The sequence below is a fragment of the Pseudonaja textilis genome, chromosome 5 (assembly GCF_049901715.1).
Source record: "Pseudonaja textilis isolate UNSWEBS1 chromosome 5, rPseTex1.2, whole genome shotgun sequence".
NCBI classification, from domain to species: Eukaryota; Metazoa; Chordata; class Lepidosauria; order Squamata; family Elapidae; genus Pseudonaja; species Pseudonaja textilis.
The window spans coordinates 34,758,284-34,781,533 of NC_141994.1; the positions used below are offsets into that span (position 1 = coordinate 34,758,284).

The 23,250-nt window shown below is 34.2% G+C and overlaps 1 protein-coding gene across 1 annotated transcript in view; it reads left to right on the top strand.

Moving 5' to 3' along the window:
- ZDHHC17 (zDHHC palmitoyltransferase 17) overlaps positions 1-22,078 on the top strand; it is a 58,251-nt gene extending 36,173 nt beyond the window's left edge. The window contains exons 8-17 of the mRNA XM_087934486.1: positions 4,289-4,414; positions 4,706-4,848; positions 5,780-5,880; positions 6,929-7,053; positions 8,262-8,324; positions 12,369-12,462; positions 15,939-16,022; positions 16,274-16,431; positions 17,746-17,840; positions 19,147-22,078. Coding sequence (XP_087790612.1) covers positions 4,289-4,414; positions 4,706-4,848; positions 5,780-5,880; positions 6,929-7,053; positions 8,262-8,324; positions 12,369-12,462; positions 15,939-16,022; positions 16,274-16,431; positions 17,746-17,840; positions 19,147-19,285 — 1,128 coding nt within the window. The 3' untranslated portion in view covers positions 19,286-22,078. The remainder of the gene's footprint in view (positions 1-4,288; positions 4,415-4,705; positions 4,849-5,779; positions 5,881-6,928; positions 7,054-8,261; positions 8,325-12,368; positions 12,463-15,938; positions 16,023-16,273; positions 16,432-17,745; positions 17,841-19,146) is intronic.
- The last annotated feature ends 1,172 nt before the right edge of the window (positions 22,079-23,250 follow it).

Here is a 23,250-nt window from a genome sequence, read left to right on the forward strand (position 1 = left end):
TCTTACAAGTTTTCAAAGTTACATCAATGCTAAAAAATGGACTAATGACCGACCCTTGAAGTTCTGGCCATCGCAGTGTCCCTGTGGTCATTGATTGTGATCCAGTTCACAACTTCTCAATTATGACATTAGGTGAGCAGTGTCACATGATTGCTAGCAAGGAAGGTTGGAAGTAATTCTGATAAGTCACTCCTGCTGCTTTTTTTCCTCCAGGAGCCTCCTGTGGCATATGAGCCTCTTGCTGCCCACCCATGTCCTGTAGTGCCTGCACGTGGCATTCCTCCTCTACTTCTTGCCTGGACATTGCTTCCCATTTAACAGCCATTTGGGTCCTGGGATTACAATGGCATCCAGGATTGCCATCACTAAGTGATATGGTCATGTGACATCACACTTTATGTTGACATAGCTTATTGATGGCAATCCCAGTCCCAATTGCCATCATAACCTGGGATCTACCAGTATTGAAAAAGGTGCTGGTAACTTGCCTGATAGTGGGTAACTGTAACCATCATGTTAATCCTCAGCTCACAGGATAACAACTCTTTTTGCTCATAGCTCTGAGAACAATCAAACATCTGGACTCAACAGTATATTACAGTAGATCAGCTCTAGACTAATGTCTCAGATGTTAGATACTTAGAGTTATATCTTCATTGTAGATATTGGTGAAGAACGAGGTCACAGAAAAAAATAATTAATTATCTACTGCAGCATAGAGGGCTTACAGATAGATCTATATCTATCCTCCAAATTCTAAACTCTCCTCCTGTTATTTCAATTTAACAGATATTTACTTAGTCTCTTGGTAGCTTTAACTAGTTGATACACCTTATATATCTTTCTGGGAATGATTAGCTCCTGTCCTGCCAACATTCTTTCAATCATTATGAAAGTCTGATACCCATATTATTCCAGTTAATGGAAAAGGGACTCTTGATTGGTCAAAATATGGATGTCACTGCTAAATATTATTTCTTTTAAAGCTATATGTTTGCTTTGTGATACTGTGCCTTATGCGCGGGGGGGGGGTGTTTGTTGGTAAAGCTACAGGTTTCCATTTCTAGGGGAAAAGCCATAGGGCAAAAGTTATTTGTCTTATACTGTACAAAGTGAAAGGAAAACAAGGACTGAAATCATTATGACAGAGATTCCTGTCTCTATGTGAGCATAAGGAAGTTGAGCGATAATGTTTATGATTATCGCTCAGCTTTCTTTCACTTTCTCAGATTCCCAGTTCTGAATAATTGATAATTCTATTATAATTGATAATGTTTTACACAACCCAATATTCTCACTACTTATTTTCCTGAGATCTGAACATACTGGCATAAAAGTAAGACATGGAATTATAACTTCGCATTACAAAATCTTTAATCCATTCTTTCTTTTGCTCTTAAAAGTCATATGTTTGCATATAGGTAGCCAATTCAAAGAGAGAATGCTTTGGGAGTTCAGATTCAATCTCTAAATTTATTTTATTTAAAACTTAAATGAGCTCTTGCATCTATGTCTTTGCATGCAGAGTTTTTCCACCTGAAAAACATAGTACTGTATCTTAGTCAGCTTCTGGTCAGAATTCTCATAATATACAAAATCTTTGCTCTTTCCACATAAGTGATTTTAATTTCCTCTAAGAGACAGTTTGGTCTAGTGTTTGAAGCACCAGACCAGAAAGCAGGAATTCAAGTCCTGCCTTACTCATGAAAGCCAGTTGAATGAACTTAGGCCAGTCACTCACTCTCAGTCAGCCCACCACATAAGGTGGTTATTGTGGGGAAAATAGGAGAAAGGTGTGTTGAATATATTCAGCACCTTGAGTTATTTGTAAAAATAATAAAGGCAGGATACGAATAAATAGATAGTTACTTTTAACTGTGTAGGTGAGAAAGGAACCAATTATTTTAATCCTTCCATAATGCATTTGTGATTCAGATTAACAGTTCTGCCTGGAAACTGGGCTTTGTACTCTTCTTCCTTTTTCCCTCTTAACCTGGCTCTGTTCACATGCTTTCAAATGCATGGTTCTGGTATTAAAAATGAAGTAGAAAAGAAAAATTGCAATTCAGACTGTTGTACTTCAGTATATAAAAAAGAATACTAGTATTTCCTGCTGCTCTGGAAGTTCATAGGCTTCTGCTTCTTTCTCTAACAAAAATAAAGTAGCAGGACATTGAACTGTCCTTTCTGTATTCTGTACTTTCTGGTAGGCTAGTTAGGAATCATCCTAACATTTGTATAAAACTCCAGTGAACAAACTTTGGGGCTAAGTTGTTGCGGTGTTCTAGTTTGTCTTCGGGGACCAAAGCAATTAAGCAGCCTTAAACTATTATTAAATTTGCATGGTCTGAAATTGTATTTAGGTAAAACCACAATGAAAAGGTGAACCAGAGAGGCATATCCAGATTACATAGGCATTATTTTCCTTGAAGCATGTGATGTTTCAAGGGAGAGGTAATATCTTGGGAGTTTGGCAAAGTACTTTTTAAATGAATAGTGGAAATGGAAAGAAACTCCTCCTAAGAACCATAAAATACTGTGAGCAATTTTTATTTCTGTTGCAGTTTCTGATGATGATTTGTTGGCTAAGATTTTAATACTACTACCCAGGGCTTTTGTGTTCAAATCCTACCAATAGAAATTAACTACCTACTTCTCCATATATCTAGCTTCTATTGATGCTGGAGTGCATATGTGTAATCCTTGCAATTTTTACTTTGTTTCAAAGGATTTATGCCTTTTCAGGGTAAATTTCAGTTTCTGGTACCTGTTTCATTTTTTTTTAGGCGGGGGCCAAACGATAGAGGATTCAACCATTTTTCAAGCCTCCATGAATATTTGTTTAGGAGGGGAGTTACCTTCAGTAGAAGAGAGGAGGAGTGCAAAACTGGAGCTGAAGGTACCTTCAGTTGGTTGTCTTTTGCCTCCTCTGTTCCATAAGAACTTTTCTTTCTTTAGGTGTAAATGAGGTCTACTGTTTTGTCCCAAGTCTCTGAAAGAAAACTGCATTGCAGGTTTATTTTAATTTTGTAGGCATTGAAAGGATTTCTATATTTCATGATGAATTATATAAAGAGATTGCCACAATCTCGAAATGTTTTGTTATGTTCTGCAAAATTTATGAGACTTGCAGATTAAAGTGATCAGGACCCATTATTAATGTAGTGTATCTCAGAGGAAGGATGAAAATTATTCATTATTAATTTTATTTCTTATTAATTTTATTTCTTCTTCTCTATTATAGCAATGATTTTGAAAATGAAAACATTTCTTATAGTTTAAATTTCATACTAATATTAGCAGGTAGTCTTTAACTTACAACTGGTCATTTAGTGACTTTTCGAAGCTACAACAGATTCCCACAAAGCTACTTACAACATGTTATGATGGCTGCAACCCCCATCCTCTGCAGTCATGTGATTGTATTTTGGGTTCTTGACAACTGGCTCACCTTTACAGCAGTTTGCTGCTTTATAGTCAAATGGCCAGAATGTATAAGTCGTTTTTTAGGTTTCCAGTATTTACATCTAGTTTCTGGCAAAAGGCTCCTTGAGTAAAATTGATTTGCTTACTGTTTGCAGCATTTATTTAATCACTGCATTTGCTTAATGACTGCTGCGAAAAACGTAAAAAAATAATAATTCAGGTCCAATCATGTGATGCTTTGATTTACAACTTCAACGAACTACAACCATAATTCCAAGCTCAATTAGATTGTAAGTCAGGAACTATCTATAAATAATGAAAAACTCCCAATTGCTCAGTTGTTGGATTAATCTTTACAAAATGCCCATAGAGACAGAAATATATTATCTTTATGCAATAAAATGCATAGAACCTGCTGACAGAATCTAGGTAAGCAAATCAATTTTACTCAAGGAACATATAAGCACTAGCACATTTTTAGTTAAAAATGTGAACATTTGGTGGGAGCAAATTGATGGGTAGAATTCTATTACATCACGTATAATGATGCTTAAAACATACTTTAATCTCCAATTGATTTGTGGTCAATCTAAAGTATAGAGTAAATATCTACGTGACATATTGATAATACATATAAACATATCTGTTAGCTAAATCCTGTTAGTTGATGAAATTGACTTTTTCTTGGCCTCTGCTGCTTGTTAATATGTGAAGGAGAGCCTCGTGTTCCAGACTAGTGAACTACATAATGTAATGAACTGATTTAATATTTGTAAAAATTTTAAATAATATTTTAAATGAAATTGTTACATATTTTCCACTTTTAATCTAAAATTATTTTAAATCTTTTATATTTTAATAGGGAGAATCGCCACTTGATTTAGCAAAGCAAAGAAAAAATGTTTGGATGATAAATCATCTACAAGAGGCGAGGCAAGCAAAAGGTTATGACAATCCATCTTTTCTCAGGAAGCTGAGGGCTGATAAGGTGAGAACTATATTTAAAAACTTTGATTTTGTTGACATGTAATTTCTTGAGATGATGTCAAGAAGTACTTGAAAACTTATGCTTTTGTATCTTTTAATCTGACTTTCTAAAAAATAGCTTTTCCTATTGGGGAGAAGTGGCTGACCATAACTAGGACTCATATATTTCACTGAACATAGTTCTTGTTTGATCCTTTTTAATTAAAGTTACTGTGAAATGTTTGCGTAAAAATACATTTTTGCAGTGCTTCATTTAAAAAAATAGAATAATTAATATTTACTACTTTTGTAGGAATTTCGTCAGAAGGTGATGCTAGGAACACCATTCCTAGTTATTTGGCTGGTTGGATTTATAGCAGATCTTGATATTGATTCTTGGCTAATCAAAGGACTAATGTACGGTGGTGTTTGGGCTATGGTTCAGTTTCTTTCCAAGTAGGTACCCTCAAAAGTTGATTTGCTTATTATGTAATATACTATCATATACATTAAGGTGCTTCTATTGAAGGGGATTAGTTTTATTTAGTTTCATTCTTTCTTTATACATAAATATTAAGGATAGATAATGAAACATGGAAAATATCGGGTATCTTATGTAAGGAAATGTGCTGTTCTTACATCCTAACTTTTTCATGTTTGCTCATGTTAGATGCTACAAGTGGCATTCATAATGTAGCTTTCAATGGGAGCTTTTCCAGATTGATATCAGTATATCAATCATTATTTCATCTTGTAGTGTGACAGTGAAGAAATTAATCAAAAGTGGTTCCTCTTTCACAATTTTGGTTTGATTGTCTGTTAGCCATAAATGTTGATTTCTCTTTATTAATGAATTAAAACACTTTCCTTGTAGCAGTGAAAATATTTTTTGTAATATCTGAAGAACTTTGTTTTCCTGTCTAGTTCTCTCTTCTCAATATTCTTTTTTCTCTTATTTCTCATTGATCATTTTAGAAAAGGGGGAATGCATGGAATTTGTGTGTGTGTGCAAATTGACATAACATTTGTAAGCTTTACTGGACAAATGTTTAAAAATTCATCCAGATGGTTGCTGGTGTTATATTTGCTGGACAAATTAATTATAACACTGTTAATTCCCAGCATCAGTCATGGTAGATTCCAGTTTTGAAATTGGCTTAATTGATACATCATGTGAGGATTGTAGGCTGAACAGATGCAATTTCTGAATCAGTTAGTTGTGAACCTGACAAGCATTTATCAAATGATATATTATATATATTTTTCCCAGTGAAATGATCTATTTTAGCCTACATGATCTTTTAAACAGATTCAACTATTTTCAGTAAGCAACGATATATAACATGTATACTAAACAATTATGTGATGTTGTTTCTCTGTCTTACAGATCATTCTTTGATCACTCCATGCACAGTGCTCTGCCTCTTGGAATCTACCTAGCAACAAAATTTTGGATGTATGTGACGTGGTTTTTCTGGTTTTGGAATGATATCCTTTCTCTTGATCTCAGCAATTGTGCCAGAAAGACTATTTTAAGTGTGTAGAAGAGAATAGTGCAGATTTTCCTTGATAATATACAACAGAAATAAGATTGGTTTAAAAACCCATAAAATCATTGGTTTAAATTATTCCAGGCACAACATTCAGCGAAGTTTACCTGGCAAAATGAAATTTGTTCAAAGTGATTTATGAAATTCTTGGAGTTCTCCTTTTAGTATCTTCCTTTTCCTAGATTCCATAAGTTTCTCCCTTTTTCACTGATTATCAAATTTGGTAGAGGTTTTCTAGTAAACTTGAGTAAGAGCTGAAAACAGTAACCCAATTTTACACTGGAATTTTACCGAGGCTGAAGCCCTGGTGGTTCAAGCAAGCTACAATGTGTGATTAAGAAGAAATGATTGCCTGCTTTCCTGATGGAGAACATGGTTGTGGAAGTGGCCCAGGTGAAAGAAGATTAGGACAGAACCAGGAGGAGGGTGGTAGGCAATTCATCAGATGGTCATCCACTAGTAAATCTTTTAAAAAAATATTTGTATCCCTTGATCCCACTTGTCCGGACAATTTCTGTCCAGTTTTCCATCTTCCCTTCTTAGGGAAAGTGATTGAAAAGGTGGTTGCTTGGCAGCTTCAGAGGGTCCAGATTATCTAGACTAGGAATCCCTGATGCCCGGGCCATGGACGGGTATGGGTCCGCAACCCAGTTGGAAACTGGGCTGTGCAAGTGGCAAGTGTGTGAAGCTTCATTGCACATGCATGGGAGCTAGGTTGTGCATGGAAACCATCTTCCCTGCTGCACCACTGCTGCTGCTGCTGGTTCATGAAGCCAAAAAGGTTGAGGACTACTGATCTAGACCTCTTCCAGTCAGGATTCAGGCCTGGTTATGAGACAGTTTCCTGTATCAGGAACACTCTTTGGTATCTAAAGTAGAAATAAATTTAATTAATTAAAAAACTTTGCTTTGAAGGACACTGTGATGTTTTAAAAATAAAAGTTATATTAATTTGAATATATATTTACATTCCTTAATAATTGTACATCTCAGTTTTCTCTTTATCCACCTTCCATTTCTTGCTAATAGTGTTGCACTTTTCTATAATTTTGGGAAGTCCTGGAAATCAGATCCAGGAATAATTAAAGCCACAGAAGAACAAAAGAAAAAGGTAACAAGTTTTGTATTTTTTAATAAATAGTGAAATGTAGTTTCTTGACTGAATAGTTCCTTTATTGATTGAGGGTTCTTTCTTGATTGAATATGACTTCTTATTTTCCTTCCATCCCTTGCCTTGGAGATTATGAGCTGAGTTCCTTAACCTTTATCTTTTTGTCTCTAGATGCATTCCTCAGAGAAGCTTTTGTACTTTCGTCTCTTACCACATTATAAAAGACATAGTTTCCTGTATTTGGACTCAATTTACAATCCTTTTATATTTGAAGATAAACAGTAGTAACATTTCTGTGCTTAATATTAGGAAGAATTATTAGCAAAGGTCACTGAATTAACTCACCATTATAATGTTGGCAGAATTGTTATTTAGAGGTTATTTTTCTGCAGAAAGTATTAAATGTAATTTACTTGAATACCTGTTCACTTTCTTGAATATTTTTACAATGCATTGCCATGATTAGTAGCAGTGATTGTAGGGTCCCTGTAGGTGGTAAGTGTTTCTTTTTGCTCCTGTCCAGTTTGTCACCTTTTATTTCCTTGTTCTTGTATCTTGTTACATTATTCTATTCATTTTAACGTTGGTTATATGTGAAATATCCAGAATTGTTGGGTAGAACACAAAATAATAATAATAATAATAATAATAATAATAATAATAATAATAATAATAATAATAATAATATCAAAGCTAGCAGTAACTAGTAAAAAAAATTAAAATAAAATGGTTAAATTTACACTTTAAAATCCATACTGACATCACCCAATATGTTAAAATGAATGGTAAATAACCATTTTTTAGAGTTTAAAACAAGAGTAATGTTGCTTATAATTATGAGACCATCACTTAAAAAAATTGTGAACTTATGAACCTTAACAATATTGTGTTAACTGAGATCTAAATTTTTAAGAGATTTATAGAAGTACGGGCAGTCTTTCTAGTGACAGATACAAAACATAGAACTGAATGATAACAATCCTTTAATTGGGCCCAATCTAACAACAAACACAGCTGATTAGAATGAGTGTTAATATGCTTTAATTGCTTGGCATCTAAGCAGCAGAAGCAGTGAAATTGCACAATTTGATTTACTTATCTGATACTCAGATGGTCTATATGCTAATATGTCTGTTTATAAAAATGTACATAGTATGTTATTAAAAGTTCTTAAAAGTTTTAATGTTTTTTGTTTTATTTTTATACAGACAATAATGGAACTTGCAGAAACAGGAAGCTTGGATCTCAGTATATTCTGCAGTACCTGCTTGGTAGTATACTTTTTCCCTAATACATACAGACACAACTTACTTGAATTTAAACAAAACATTTTAAAGTTGAATGTTTTTTTTTTTAATGTATACTTTAGGAATGCAAGGTGATATATTCACATAGAATATGTCATCTTTTGTTCATTCAGAATTAAGACATGTGAAAACCATAAAGAGCAGTATCAGTATTCTTGTTGATATGAAACTTAAAGTAGGCTATCAAGGTTCCTCACTGGAGTCTTCATACTGATAAAGCTGCAACATCTGAAAAATAGTTCAGGTGACTCTTGTTGGAAATTTGAATTAAAATATATGTAACATTTTGTAATGAACCATATTAAATTAGAGGAATTCTGACAGATGGCTGTACCAGAGGTTCAAGACTTTTCAAGATAAAAAAAATTATACAGAGCAGCGGTCGCCAACCGGTGGGCTGCGGCCCACTGGTGGGCCATAAGAAAATGTTGGTGGGCCGCAGAGAAATCTCATCCGCAGAGCAACCCCCAAAGCACTTCATCCAGGCTGCACAGAAACACAAGGCTGTGCCGTCCACATGGCCCACAGGAACGCTCCCCGCCCACTCACTCCTTACCCAGCAAACTTGCCTGCTAAAATTGGTATTTTCCCGACTATCATCTGTTCTGCTGTGCTGGAGATTTAGATTAGCTAGGAAGCAGGAAATGATTGGATTTCTTGCTTTCTAGCTAGTCTTTAGATCTTCGACTCTGCTTTAAGTACAGCCGAACCTCCCTTAGGACTGAAGGTTTGCTTGCAAGCAAATTCAATGCAGACTCACGACAAGCAAATTTGAGACTGAGCTAGCTGATGGCAGATAGATAGATCACTGAATGATTCTGTGAGCAACTCAATCTGCCTGCTTTGCCTGATTTTGGATAAAAATTGTTCTTTTTTATAAAAAATTCAGTATTTACATACAAGCCATGCCAGCCAGTCACATGACCACCAAGACACAACCACAAATTAGGCCATGCCCACAGAACTGGTTAGTGGTCCCTGGGATCTAAAATTATGAGTTTGAGGACCCTGAGGTCCAAAGGTTGGCGACCCCGATATAGAGAAATCCATATAAAACTACAGGGTTAGGGTTAGATTTATTTATTTAGCTTTGAATACCTTTCCTAGTCAGTAGGATTAGAACTCATAAGCAACATTTTAAAAAGGGGTTGATTTTTAACACATCTTTTCTAGATTGCCAAGCTAGAATGGGCAGAATCATGCTTGGTAAAGTGATCTCAGATATTTCTGTGCCATTCCATATAGGGTTTTATAAATATTAACTAGCACTTCAAATAAGTTCTGGAGAATTGTGTAGCCAGCACAACAGTCTAAGGATACATGTAATTCTCACATAGCAAGTTTCCCCAGCTGATAATGTGCTTTCTCAGGACCAGTCCAAAACTAGACCCATTGAATGCATTGCGGTAATACATTAAAGCAATAATCTGGGACTGAGATACTGTTGCAAGAACATCCCATTCACGGTTGGTCCCTCAGGCCACAGCTTCAATTTCTTATTTTGCAGGAGCTGTAGGTCCAGAAGGCCTCTGATCACAAAACAGCTCTTTTATGGAACTGTCCCATCAGGAGCAAACATATGGCTATTATTGCTGGATGTTTGATAACACTCAGTCATGGTTCACACTTTAACAACAGATAGGGGCTGTGGCCATGAGGATCTTTGTATCATTTCATTTCATGCTCAGTTTTGGCTTTTCATGGATCAGAAGGATTTCTCACAGTCACTCATGCCTTTGCCACCAATTTATGGCATGTGCAATGTGTTGTACATGGGGCTTTCCGCTATATGATGTAACATGCAACAGATGGATAGTTAGAGGTACACCAAGGTTTGCCCATGCAATAATAATACAACTAGAGCTACACTGGCTGCCAGCTAACTTCTGGGCACACATAAAGGTGCCCTTTGCCACTGCCTGGCACAGAACCTTAGTATCTCTGAAACTGCCTTCTTCAAGTTGAATTGAGCTGCCCAATAAGATTTAGGAGAAAAGACTTGTTGAGGATTCTACCACTGAGAGATGCCATTTTAGGAATTCCCCGATTCAAGTCTTGATAGCTCGTATAGTTTGAAATAGCTCGTCCTCAAATATCTGAATCATTTTTAGTTGGTCAGCCAAAGCAAAAACAAAATATGGCTCTTATGAAATGTATTTGGGAGCTACTCCGAATGGTGGCATGTTGGACTCAATGGTTATAATTGTATTTTTGTTTTAAATCTTATAGTATTGATACAAACCACTCAGTGTCCCTTGAAATGGAATAGCATTTTTCGGAGTATAGGATGCTCTGAAGTATAAGATGCACCTAGCTTTTGGGGAGGAAAACAAGAAAAAAAAATTGCCTCTGCCTCCCAGCAATTTGCCTCCTTGCAGTAAACAGCAAACAGCCTGATCAGCTTCAGCACAGCCTGATTAGCACAAGCAGCTGATTGTCACTGGATTGGCCTCCTGGCGATCAGCTGTTTCAGGCTGCAGGGATTGCCATCGCCTATTGCCACCTCCATGTGCCCCATTTTCAGCTTCCGCATACCATTCCGGACGGCGGGGATTGGAACGGGCGGAAAATGGGGCAGGGAGATGCAGCTTTGCTGAAGCTGATCAGGCTGCTTGCTGCAAGGAGGCAAATTGCTGGGAGGCAGAGGCTGAAGGGTGCGGGGTGGGCAGGGCTTCGGCAACATTCACTGTATAAGATGCACAGACATTTCCACCCACTTTTGGGAGTGGAAAAAGTGTGACTTATAATCTGAAAAATGTGGTAAGTTGTAATAAATATTCTATTCAATTCAGTTACTGTTAGTAGACTTTCCTATGTTATATTTGTGGTTAATTTATCATTTTTAATCCACCTATTAAATTACTGGCCTCATTCTACTACCATATTGTCAATCTAACTATAGTACTTTTATGATTATGTCTAATATATTTCAGATAATGGTTTGACTGCATCATACACATTTTCTGTCTGCTTCTTTCATTTTTCCTTTAGATCAAGGGAACTTTCAGACTATTACAGGGGATCATTGACATATAGATGTTCCCTTTCTGCAGCTTGTTTTCTTTCCTAAATGTTCAGTATGCATAGTCTAAATGTGAACCATGAACTATGAATATATTTCTATCAGCAATTACAGATGAAGCTTACAGCATTATTATAGTTCAGCAAATCATGCACTATGCTTTTTATGTGGAGTTTAGTTATGCAGCATATAGAGTTTTAAGATTAATCTGGACTGTGAACTAAAGCAAAACAAGCACAATCATGATGTATCAAATTTAGATACTTTTTGAGTGGTTAAGAATGTAGGACTATTGCAGAAACTTTTACAATTTCTGCAAAATATACTTTTATTTATGAACTAAAAATGATATGGCACTGCAGGTGGCAAAATGTTAATCTTGATAGTTTTGAGACACTTTATATACTTTTTAGTTTAAGAAAATAAAGCTTTGCATTTCCTACACTAATATTTTATTTCATTTGTATGTATGATATAACATTTGTTTTGATGAAATATGTGAATGCATAATATTGAAACTATCTCTTGTTCAATTTTTTCCCCTTGTGACTTAACATTTATTATTCATGGATAATTACTTGATCTCTAGGTAACAAGAAATTCCTTAAGACTTCATTATTAATTAGTAAAAATAAATTCATTACTAAAGTCTTAGCTTTTTATCACAAGCCTATCACAACATCAGGCTTCTGTTATTTGCAAACAACAGAAGACTGATGTTTATGTTTGTCTATTTCTTATCGAGATATCAATTTCAAATTATCTATTCTTTTAAACCACTGAATTTATATAAAAAGAAAGCTCTGATTTAAATTAATATTCTCATTCTGTTTATCTCTCTCTGTCTCACACATAGCTACATAGTGAAATAGGTTTAAAATCTAAAGATCAAATCTACAATTCTTGGTAACCTTGCATATTTAAAAGTTCATATATATATGTAAAGCTTTTGTCACATAGTATGCATATTAAAATTTGTCAAACAGATACGGAAGCCAGTGAGGTCCAAACATTGTGGTGTATGCAATCAATGTATAGCCAAGTTTGATCATCACTGTCCATGGGTGGGTAACTGTGTAGGTAAGTATTGTTTAGAGATACTGGCCAGTGTGTTTATTTTATCAAATAAGCCTTTTATTTTATTTATTTTTTTTAAAAAACCTTGTACTTCAGTTTTTATATACCCAGCAATGCATTTTTATTCTGGAGAAATAAGTGAGCATAGCCAATCTTTTACCTATGCATTTGGTATATATAAAAGTCCAGAATGTTCCATTTCAACCAGGGGTGGGATTCAAATTTTTTAACAACCTGTTCTGTGGGCGTGGCTTAGTTGATGGGCATGGCTTGGTGGTCATGTGACTGGGTGGACGTGGTTTAGTGGTCATGTTATTGGCTGGGTGTGGCCAACTCAATATCACTCACATCGAGGCACGCATCTCCTCGCCTGGCCTCTCGTGACTGTGGGGATGCCGCAACAGTTGTAAGTGTGAAAAATGGTCATAAGTCACTTTTTTCAGTGCCATTGTAACTTTGAATGGTCACTCCACACAAGCAAAGTACCAACAAAGGAGGGGGGGAAAAATTCCAGAGAAGTTCCTGAGACAGGAAGTCTAGTCCTGCCAAGAATGTAATAAGGATTAATGGAGAGGCAGTTTCTGTAAGCAACACCAGAATGTTTCCTTCCTACCTTCCTTAAGGATTAGGCCAGTAATTTCTTCTAACAACCGGTTCTCTGAACTGCTTAGAATATTAACAACCGGTTCTAGGAAATAGGTGTGAACTGGTAGAATCTCACCCCTGATTTCAACTCCAAGTCATGCTAATCTGCCTGTAACAGGTATGATCCAATAATTTTCAAGACTGCTTTCTTTCTGGAATATATGTTTATTTAACAATATTTTTAAGTTGTCCCAAAGTATACTCGCTCTGGATGGCATGTAACAATTCATAATATAATGAAAACATAATTAAAATAATGATATTCAAAATGACTAACAAGCTAAACGCTCAGTCTCATCTATCAGTTTAACAAGCTTTCTCGAAATCAAATCTTTGTGGCCACCTATACTTTTGGCATTTTAAAAAAATCCATAAACTGGGGGCCATCACCAAAATCGATTGCCTAATCTGCACCTTAGGAAATCTATCAGGAGGAGGGACTTTAAGCAGACCCATCCTTGGTGTCTGACCTGGATAGAAAAGATGTTGAGACCTTGAAAGATAATGATCAGCACTTTCAATTAGGCTCTGAAGCCTATTGGCAATCAATCCAGTGTTTCTTTATGCTAACTGATGATAGTGTGATCAGCAATATTCCGGCTGTATTTTCTACCAGTTGCAGCTTTCAGGTTATCTTCAAAGGAAGCATATTAAAGCAGTCTATTGGATTGGCAACTAGGGCATAAGTAACTATCAGCAAGGTATTTTGGTCAAGATAAGATCATAAGTGGTCATCAGCCAAAACTGGAAAAAGGTCCCCATCTTCTGTTTTAGCAGAAGCCAGGAGTCTAGGAGGACCACCAAGTCCCATACCTGCTTTTTTTTTTTTTTTTTTTGGAGTGGAGGAGGTAATACAACCCATCCATAGTATGGGATAGTTATTGGGCCTGTTGTGGATGTTCATGGATAAATAGTAAGTCCATCCTAGAAATATTCACCTCAAGAAGACTGCTGCACCTCCCTACAGTAACCTGATCTAGGTTCTCCAGAACATTTTATCCCTGAAATGGAACATTTTGCATATATCTAACATGTAGACCTTTTCAGACTTAATGTGAACAAACAAGAAAACGGATGTACAGCTATTGCACTATTTCCATTATTGGAATAATATGGAAAAATATATAACAGTTATGGGAATAATGTACCTCAGACATTTTATACACGATTCCAAGGATATAATTTTTAGCTGTTGCAGAAAATCATTTATGCATGTAAATCATTCCACTTTTTAAATTATTTCCATTTATGGGACTCTTGGAAAACAATGCTATCATCTTCAGATTACCCAATAAAGTTTGGCAAGCATTTTTGTTCATAGTACACTAATTTCTTCAAAAAAGTAGTCATGTAATACATGACAGTTGGGCAAGACTATAGATAATCCTCAGTTTACAGCCATTTGTTTAACAACCATTCAAAGTTACAATGCACTGAAAAAAAGGGGTGTATGACCATTTTTCACACTACTGGCCATTGCAATATCCCTTTGGTCACTATCAAAATTAAGATGTTTGACAACTGGTTCCATATTTAAGATAGTTGTAGTGTCCTGAGGTCACTTGATCTGTTTTTGCAATCTTCTGACAAGCAGAGTCTATGGGAAAGCCAGATTCACTTTACAACTGTGTTACTAATGTAACAGCTGCAGTGATTCACTTAACGGTGTCAAAAAGGTCGTAAAATGAGGCAAATTTTACTTAATAACTGTCTTGCTTAGCAACAGAAGTATTGGGCTTAATTGTGGTTGTAAATCAAGGACTACCTGTACTTCAGGAATAGTTAGAGGCCACAATTCTTGCTGTTTTAAATTCAGGGATGTTATAAAAGTAATACATAACACTACACTAGATTTTTCCTTTTCTAGACAGCAGTTATGATGTTGTGCTGGATTAATGTTGCAAAATATTAAGAGGGGTAAATTTGAGCCATTAATAAATACAGCCATACCATATCATGTATATTAATGTAAGTAAAAGCTGATTGTAAAATCTTAAAAGAGTCAGTTTTGTCAACTTAGAAATAGTTAATTTCCAGTTTTCATCTGATATGAAATTGAAATATGAATTTGGTAGAAACTTTAAGTGAAACATTTGAGAAAAACAACAAAATCCACTAATTACCTGCTAAATAATTAGAGTTAGATTTGGGGCAAAAAATATATAATCTGTAAACAGTATGTTTAATAAGATTGGTAACTCAAAATATAAACTTAGGAATCAGCATCTGTCTCCCACAGTTAGAAAGGATCCATTTGTTCAGTTTTCCAGGAGAAAACCCTGAGGCTATACAAGACTGAGAAATATGCAGGGTTTGTACTCTTTTTCAGCAGCTGAAACATCTTGAGTGAAGTTCTTGTGATGGATTATTTTCATAGATAAGTCAAAATGTAGAATACACTCCAAAATTTTAAAGTTTGCATTCAAATAATTTACAGTATTTGTTTTTGTATTATGTTGTCATCTCAGGAGATAATTAAAAGCCATTGAGCAAAACATCTGATTGTATATTTCATGTTTATGCTCATTAGTACTTTTTATTAATTTTAATACATCCATCTTCATTGGCTCCTTGAGAGACCTGTGACTTATTTGCAAAGTGTACCTGATGAGGTGCACTGTCCACAATTATGAAGACTCAGATTGTTGGAGGCAATATGCTGACTCTGTAAACCACTTAGAGAGGGCTGTAAAGCACTGTGAAGTGGTATATAAGTCTGCTATTGCTATTTTAAATATTATAGAAAAAAATTAGGCCTGCACATTATCTTTGTTGTACTGTTAATGTAGTGCAAAATTTGAATGTTTTATTGCAATACTTTATTTTTTCCCCAGGAGCAGGTAATCATCGTTATTTCATGGGATATTTATTCTTTTTACTCTTCATGATTTGCTGGATGATTTATGGCTGTATTTCTTGTAAGTTTAGTTTGTATCACATATTTCTAATTGCCTAGCTTTTTCAATGTATCTGTGCTCTGCATCAATTTTGTAATTTTTTCTTCATATTGATCTGCTTTATCTGATTTTTATCACTAAATACTTTAATTTTGAAACTATTTTCCTACAGTTTAGTCAGTAAAAACAAATCCGTTTAAATGTTGTAAGGAAAATAGAATGGAGCTATTTTGTAAAATTATGATATTTATATACATATATATTTATTTCAGACTGGGGAATCCACTGTCACACAAGTTATACAACAGATGGTTTTTGGACGTATGTTACACAAATTGCCACTTGTTCACCTTGGATGTTCTGGATGTTTTTGAACAGTGTGTTTCACTTCATGTGGGTTGCTGTACTACTAATGTGTCAAATGTATCAGGTAGGAAAAAACAACTTAATAGGTATATAATGGAATCTTCTGTGGAATATATGGAATGTAGAATATCTTGCCATACAAAATAAGTGCATGCATGAGGAAATGAGAGACAGACAGGCATTCTTTCCTATCTATTCTTCTGTTTAATATAAATTACCAAATTTTAAATGAGTTGATTTCAGAAGTTTGGATGAGTTGATTTCAGAAATTTGACATTATTACTGTATGATGTGGTCAGTTTGGTAGATCAAATGATAAGGGGCAAATTATGATTTTAAATCTGTTCTCATGGATCTTTTATTATAAATTATCCTAAGCGCAAGAGACAAGAGATAAGAAGACTTAAAGAAGTACATACTGGATGCAGTTGTTCTATTTCTGAAAGATAATACAATAATATCAGTAAAATTTTGCTCCCAAAATTTCTGAAAATGTGAACTGAAACAAGGATCCTAAAACGCAGGTCTGGAATATGTTCTTGGAAGTATCTCTTTTAGTGAGAGTCATTAATTTGGTTAAGCCCTGTCGGAGTAATATTTTAGTAGTTGATTTCTGTGTGTGTGTGTGTGTGTGTGTGTGTGTGTGTGCGCACGCGCACGCGTGTGTATTTGTTAATATTGCTGATTCTTGAAATCTCAGCTGAATTTTTTTTTTTAAATCTTCGGGTTTTTGTTTGTACAATTTAGTTTTAAGTACTATTTTAATTTATTCAGAAAATGTACATGCCTTCGTGTTAACTGCCACTTTCATTTAGTGAAAAGCAAAATACAGCTAGATGAAGAGAACTTTTTTAATGAAAAGAGAATAATTTATTGCTAAATAAATGTTATCACAATCCCACAGTTATTAGGACTGTGCAATGTTTTGAGTTCGATCAAGAGTTCAATGTTTTGGGAAATGTGTAAGTGTAGTAACTGCCTGTAAAAGAGTGCCTGTTCCTAAAAGGAGACATGGTTGTTTTCTGAGTCACTAGTACAGTAGATTGGATTCTACTTCAGGTTTTGAAACTTCTTTACCCAATCAAATGCAAAGTATTGTACTGCCCTATTAGTTATCTCTTCTACAAAGAAAAGTATTGACTCAGATGTTGGCTTGGTGTTTAACTTGGTTCAGAATAGCTATTAGGGTACCTATAATATAGTGAAAATATATTCCGTGTGTGAAAACCATATTCTTTTAACATACAATTAGAAAAGATGGCGTATTTTCATTATCTTATGTAACTTTATCTTTAAATGAATATTGATTCTGGGTTTCGTTGCTTGATATTTCTATAATTTCAGGGTTTCTAAATTGGCTATTTTTATTTTTTTCTAGATTTCTTGTTTAGGTATTACTACAAATGAAAGAATGAATGCCAGACGATATAAGCACTTTAAAGTAACAACAACATCTATTGAAAGTCCATTTAAGTAAGTATATAAGTAAAATGTGTTTAAATGCATGTTTATTTAAATGTTTATATGATACTCATGATGAAACAGTTTAGATATGACTGACTGTTAACTGGTCAGTTTGTGTAGATTTTTAAATTATCTTTTTAACTTTTCAGTCAAATATAATAAATCAGTACTTCAGCAGATTTATGTGGTGATGGTATGGAATTTTACCATGGAAGAAAAAATAGCTGAGTAATCAAAAAATAGCTCATGGATTAAACATCCATTTTTACTCGCTATTCTTCCATTCAAATTAACAGACACCCTGTGGCTTAATTTCAGCTTTTTAAAAATAAATCTGCTCAAATTATAATCTTAATAATAATAAATTTTGGGTCCAACCAGGGTTGTAATAGAACAGTCTTTACTGAAATACTTCAATCACTATCACAGCAGGCGTGTCTACTGGATATGCCCATTCTTGAAGCAGCCTTGTAGCATAGTGTACATAACTGCCTTGTATAGTGTACAAACAGAGTGCTTCATTTGTGAATGAAAAAAAGCACCTCATGTATACTGGTCTAGCATATAACACGAAACTGCCTTATATGGCACACAACAGTTTTAAATTATTTCTTTATGACTCATGACAGCCCTATTTTTTTCCCTTGAATTCTTCAAACTTTGTCTAGTTTCAGTTCTCTGTACCTTCTGTTAATTCATTTATCTCTCCCAAACTCTTTAAAATTCAAATATTACATACAATAACAGTAACCAGATTCCATAAAAAATTAATAGTCTGAGGGATGATTCCAAAAATACATTAATCATCACCTATGAATCTACTCAACTTTTGAAGTGTTTCTTTCCAATAAAATTCCAGAAAAGATTTCATTACATTTGATATTTTTCCTTAATTCTCTTTTCATTCTCACTCCATTTTTACTGCTAACATCTGTTTTGTGCTTCTTTCTCAAAGCTACTCTCCTTTTTGTAATTTGGGATCCATCATTAATGCTAAATGACATGTATTACTCCCTGAATATAGTATCAGTCCTTTTTGAAACCCAGAATAATGGATTAGTAGCATGTCTCTATTACAAGGCTGAGAAAAGGCAGATGTATGTAAGACTCCAAATATGGTATTTGAATCTGGTATTCAATTAATAGCTTATAACTGTAGCAGTTCAGTAATAGTAAACATTGTCAGTACCAACAAGCACAATAATTACTGTGGAAATCATCCATGTTATTATTAGGGGTAACTTTGTATTTATTAGTTGCAATATTAAGTACTATTGACCTTTTTTTGGTTTTTATTTTTTTCTTCTCTTTTTAGCCATGGATGTATAAGAAATGTTATAGACTTCTTTGAATTCAGATGCTGCGGTTTATTTCGTCCTGTTATTGTGGACTGGACACGGCAATATACAATAGAATATGATCAAACCTCTGGAACTGGCTACCAGCTGGTTTAACACCCACTTCCAATCCGTGAGCATATCAGATCTGAGTGGTGCCTGGAAGTTTGTTTCTTTTGAATCCACGTCACTTGAACAGTAGCATGTTATGAATAGAGCTAACAGTGAATCTAATGGTACCTTCTTTGCATCTGTTGGATTAACAGAAGTTTTAAAAAGGACAGAATAAACTGCCAATCCAGACAATGAGGAAGAAGAAGGGAATTTTAACTGTTCTTACTACAGGAATAACTCAGAAAGACATATTCACGCAATTATATTTTAGTTTCACAATGAAGCATGAATTGTTAAAAATACAAACAGAATAAAGTCATGCTGTGCTGAAGATTCAATATTTATTTCATAATTTGAACAATTTCATTTGAAGTTAAATTTTATGAAGCTAACAGATCTTGAGATCATTGTATTATATTTACTGCAATGGAATTTTGTATAGATTTGCTGTAGTATTATGTGCATTGAAAAATGTACATTAAATACTGTAATGAATTAAGTAGTTTTGTTGGGGTCTACCATAAATTGTGAAGTTGAGGATGTTCGTCACAAAACTCTTACCTAAGTGTAACAGTAATTATTATCAGTTGTTAGGGCTGATTTATTTCTGATACAATAAATTACTTATAATAAATCGTATATGAAGTTGTATATCCTGGGCAGAAAAAACAACATAGAGGAAATCAACTTTTCTGCCTAATACAAAACACCACTTAAGTGCATGATGATACTTTATAAAATTAAACTACAAAATAAAATATGATCTGCAAAAATTGAAGAAAAATGTAATATATGCTGTTAGTACAACTTTGTTTCATAAGTAATGTGAGACATTGTGCATGATATATTCTACTGTCATTAGAGAATTGGTAAACAAAATGTTATATGGGAGCCAAAAAAAATCAAAGGTTAAATTCTTAGAAATTAGGATATCATTGTTGTTATATTGGATGCAGTTCCAAGAAATATAGCTAGATTAAAATAAAGTTTAAAAAGATAAAATAAATTTAAAACTAAATTTATTTCTTTGTAGCACATGTAAGTTAACAATATTACAGGTGTCATGAATTATATGGTATGTTGGTAAGTGATAAAATACAATAAGCTTAGTTTCAGATTATGAAATTTGACAGGCAAGGAGTGGTGTAAAATCACATTCCAAAAGCAATTTTTTGTTGTTGAATGTGATGCACTGATTTTCATTTACAGCATTTTTATATATTCCTTGTGAATTTTTCACTGCTTTCTTAAATATTGTTTACAGAGAGACTTGAAATATGTTTAGGTTCTCTTTAAGTGCTGTAGCAGTATAGTGGTTCAAGAATCCTGTGAGGAGGATCTAGGGAAGGGATCTTTAATACAGAAATAGAGACCAGTGTAAAGAATGTGTATCTGTATATAAATAATTTATCAACTAGTTTTTGTAAGTGTGTGTATATGTACATGTGTGTATGTTAGTATATTTAAAAGCTGCTCATTTCATTTTATTCAACAAAAAATGTAGGATAATATCTAATGGGCTTGTTAGTAATGATCAATATTGCTATTAATAGGCACTATACCCTGCAACTTCACTGCATGTTTGATGCTTGGCAAAACTAGCATTTCCTGTAATATCGAGGTTACAGGTATTAAAGCAATCCAGTGGTAGTCCCACCCCTTGCCTTAGAAAGAGGAGCAGTGAAACTGTAAATAGTTGATGTTCAGTATTTGCAAGTATGCTTCCCCCCCTTCAAGGTGTTTCTTTGATTGCCAGGTGTCCATAGTTTGCAAGTACCAGATATCAAAATTTACAGAAATGCAACTTTAGTATAATTTGGATATTTTAATATTGGGAAACTTCAACTAATCTATAATACACTATGGTTGAGGTTATGAAAATGAAATTATGTGCAGGGAAGTAGGCCTATGCCAGCTTAAAAGATACATTTTAGAAAAATACTAAGAATATACTATTCTTGCCTCCTTTTAATTTTTAATGTTAAAGCTGAAAAGATTAGCCAGCACTTCGTTTCATATTTTAATACTGCAAACTTTAGCAGGTTTGAGAAGCCCTATTTATTTTATCCTTTAATAGTCATGTTTTCTCGTTTAATAATCATGGTTACAATCTTAATACCCTTGATTCTGCTTTGGGAAAAATGTATTTTCACATAAACAATTGCTTTTGAAAGGCCTCAGAAGATCAATATATTTGTAGCTCTTCTGCTATATCTAAAAATATTTACAATATAGAGTCCTTGTCCAAATAATTGTGTCCTTTATACAATAAAAAGTATATTACTTAAGTGAGGAAAAAGTATAAATTTTGTTTTTGTACTCTGCCTAATTGTCAGAGAAAAAGTAGTGGAAGATAAAGGTTCAATATTTGAGGCACCTAGAATAATTCTGTTGCCAGAAATTTGGACATGCATAGTCTGGAACCCAAAAGGCAAAAATATATAGATTTTTTTTTCTGCTTGTTGAATGTATTGCAGCATACTACAGTACCCCAAGGCCTCTGTGAATACAATTAAAAAGATTAGAAGTTTGACATTCATTGATATACGAAGGATTTATATATATAAAAATAAAAATATCAGATGCAGGTTTTAAGTTTTTAAAATGCACAACGTTCCCCCTGATTTTCCTTTCAACAATCAACATGCATTAAAAGTGCATCACTGTTTTAAATTGACTTTTGTTTTTCTAATTTATTTATAACTGTGCCAAGTATTCTTTTATTGTTATGACTGATGTATTACATTGTGAACAAAATATGTAAAAGGTTTAATAAAATAGTTCTCCTTCCATAAAGTTGTTATTTTTGTAAGTTATTAATCAAAATGGTGTTTGTCTCCTAGATGTTACTGCTTGTCTTCGCTTTTGCCCTTGCTTTCCTTCTTACTCTGATTATTTTGCTCCAGTGGCCCAGCTTTGGAGATCTCTTTTTAGTTCAAGATGGAGTCTGATTGAACCCAAATTAGGAGGCACTTGTTTCTCCTCAGTTGGGTTTTTGTCAGTTTGACAAATGGCCAGAGCTCTTTGAATCTCCTGATTAAGTAAAAAGAATATATTTGTTAATGTTTTTAGCAAATAGGCAAGAAGGAGAATGGAAAATAATTCAAGTGCTGATGGGCAAGAAAATTATTTGTACAGACTATCTTGCAATTCTACCTTTAATGTCTCATTACCTCCCTGGCCATCTTGAGATTGGAGGAAAAGCAGGAAGCATGTAATTGCAATTAATGTTATCCTATGCAGATCTATCAAAAGAGAGAAGACTCCCCACATACTTGCTTTGTTAAACCCTCCTCATGAGTCAATCTCAACTCATGACGTTAGCCACAGAGCAGTGATAAAAAGGCATATGTCTGCCTTCACATGGGAAGCGACTTTCCATGCTATTATTATGAATGTACTAAGGAGACTGCTGTAATTTGTTTCTTTGTTTTAAATTTATTTATGTATTAAATTTATTTGCCACCTATCTCATTTCAAGTAACTCTGGTTGACTTACAGCATAATAAAAATTAAACAACCATTAAAATCATCAGATATAAAATTATGTAAAATGTAATATTTGATTGAGAAAAGGAGATAAGATCCCTCAATTTTTGAACACTTGAATACAAATCTGCCTTAACTATGAAATGCACCTCGTTTTACAGTTAGTCTTGAATGTTAAAAGGAAATGTTTTGAGGTACAATAGAATAACTGCCTTCCCTTGTAAATAGAGAAAAGGACAAGGTCTTTATTCATCTTATTTATTTCACCAAATGGATTATGATGTTTGCTAGCAGGACCATTTTGTCTGCCCTTGGTCATGCATGTTGTGGTACTTCGTATTCAATTGGAATTTGTGGGAACAAACACATTCACATAAGGAGCAGAAACAGCTGTTGAAGCTTGCACAATGTCAGCTGTCTGCAAATGATCTGCAATTATGCAAAACTGAATTATACACAGATTGACTCCTGCAGCATGT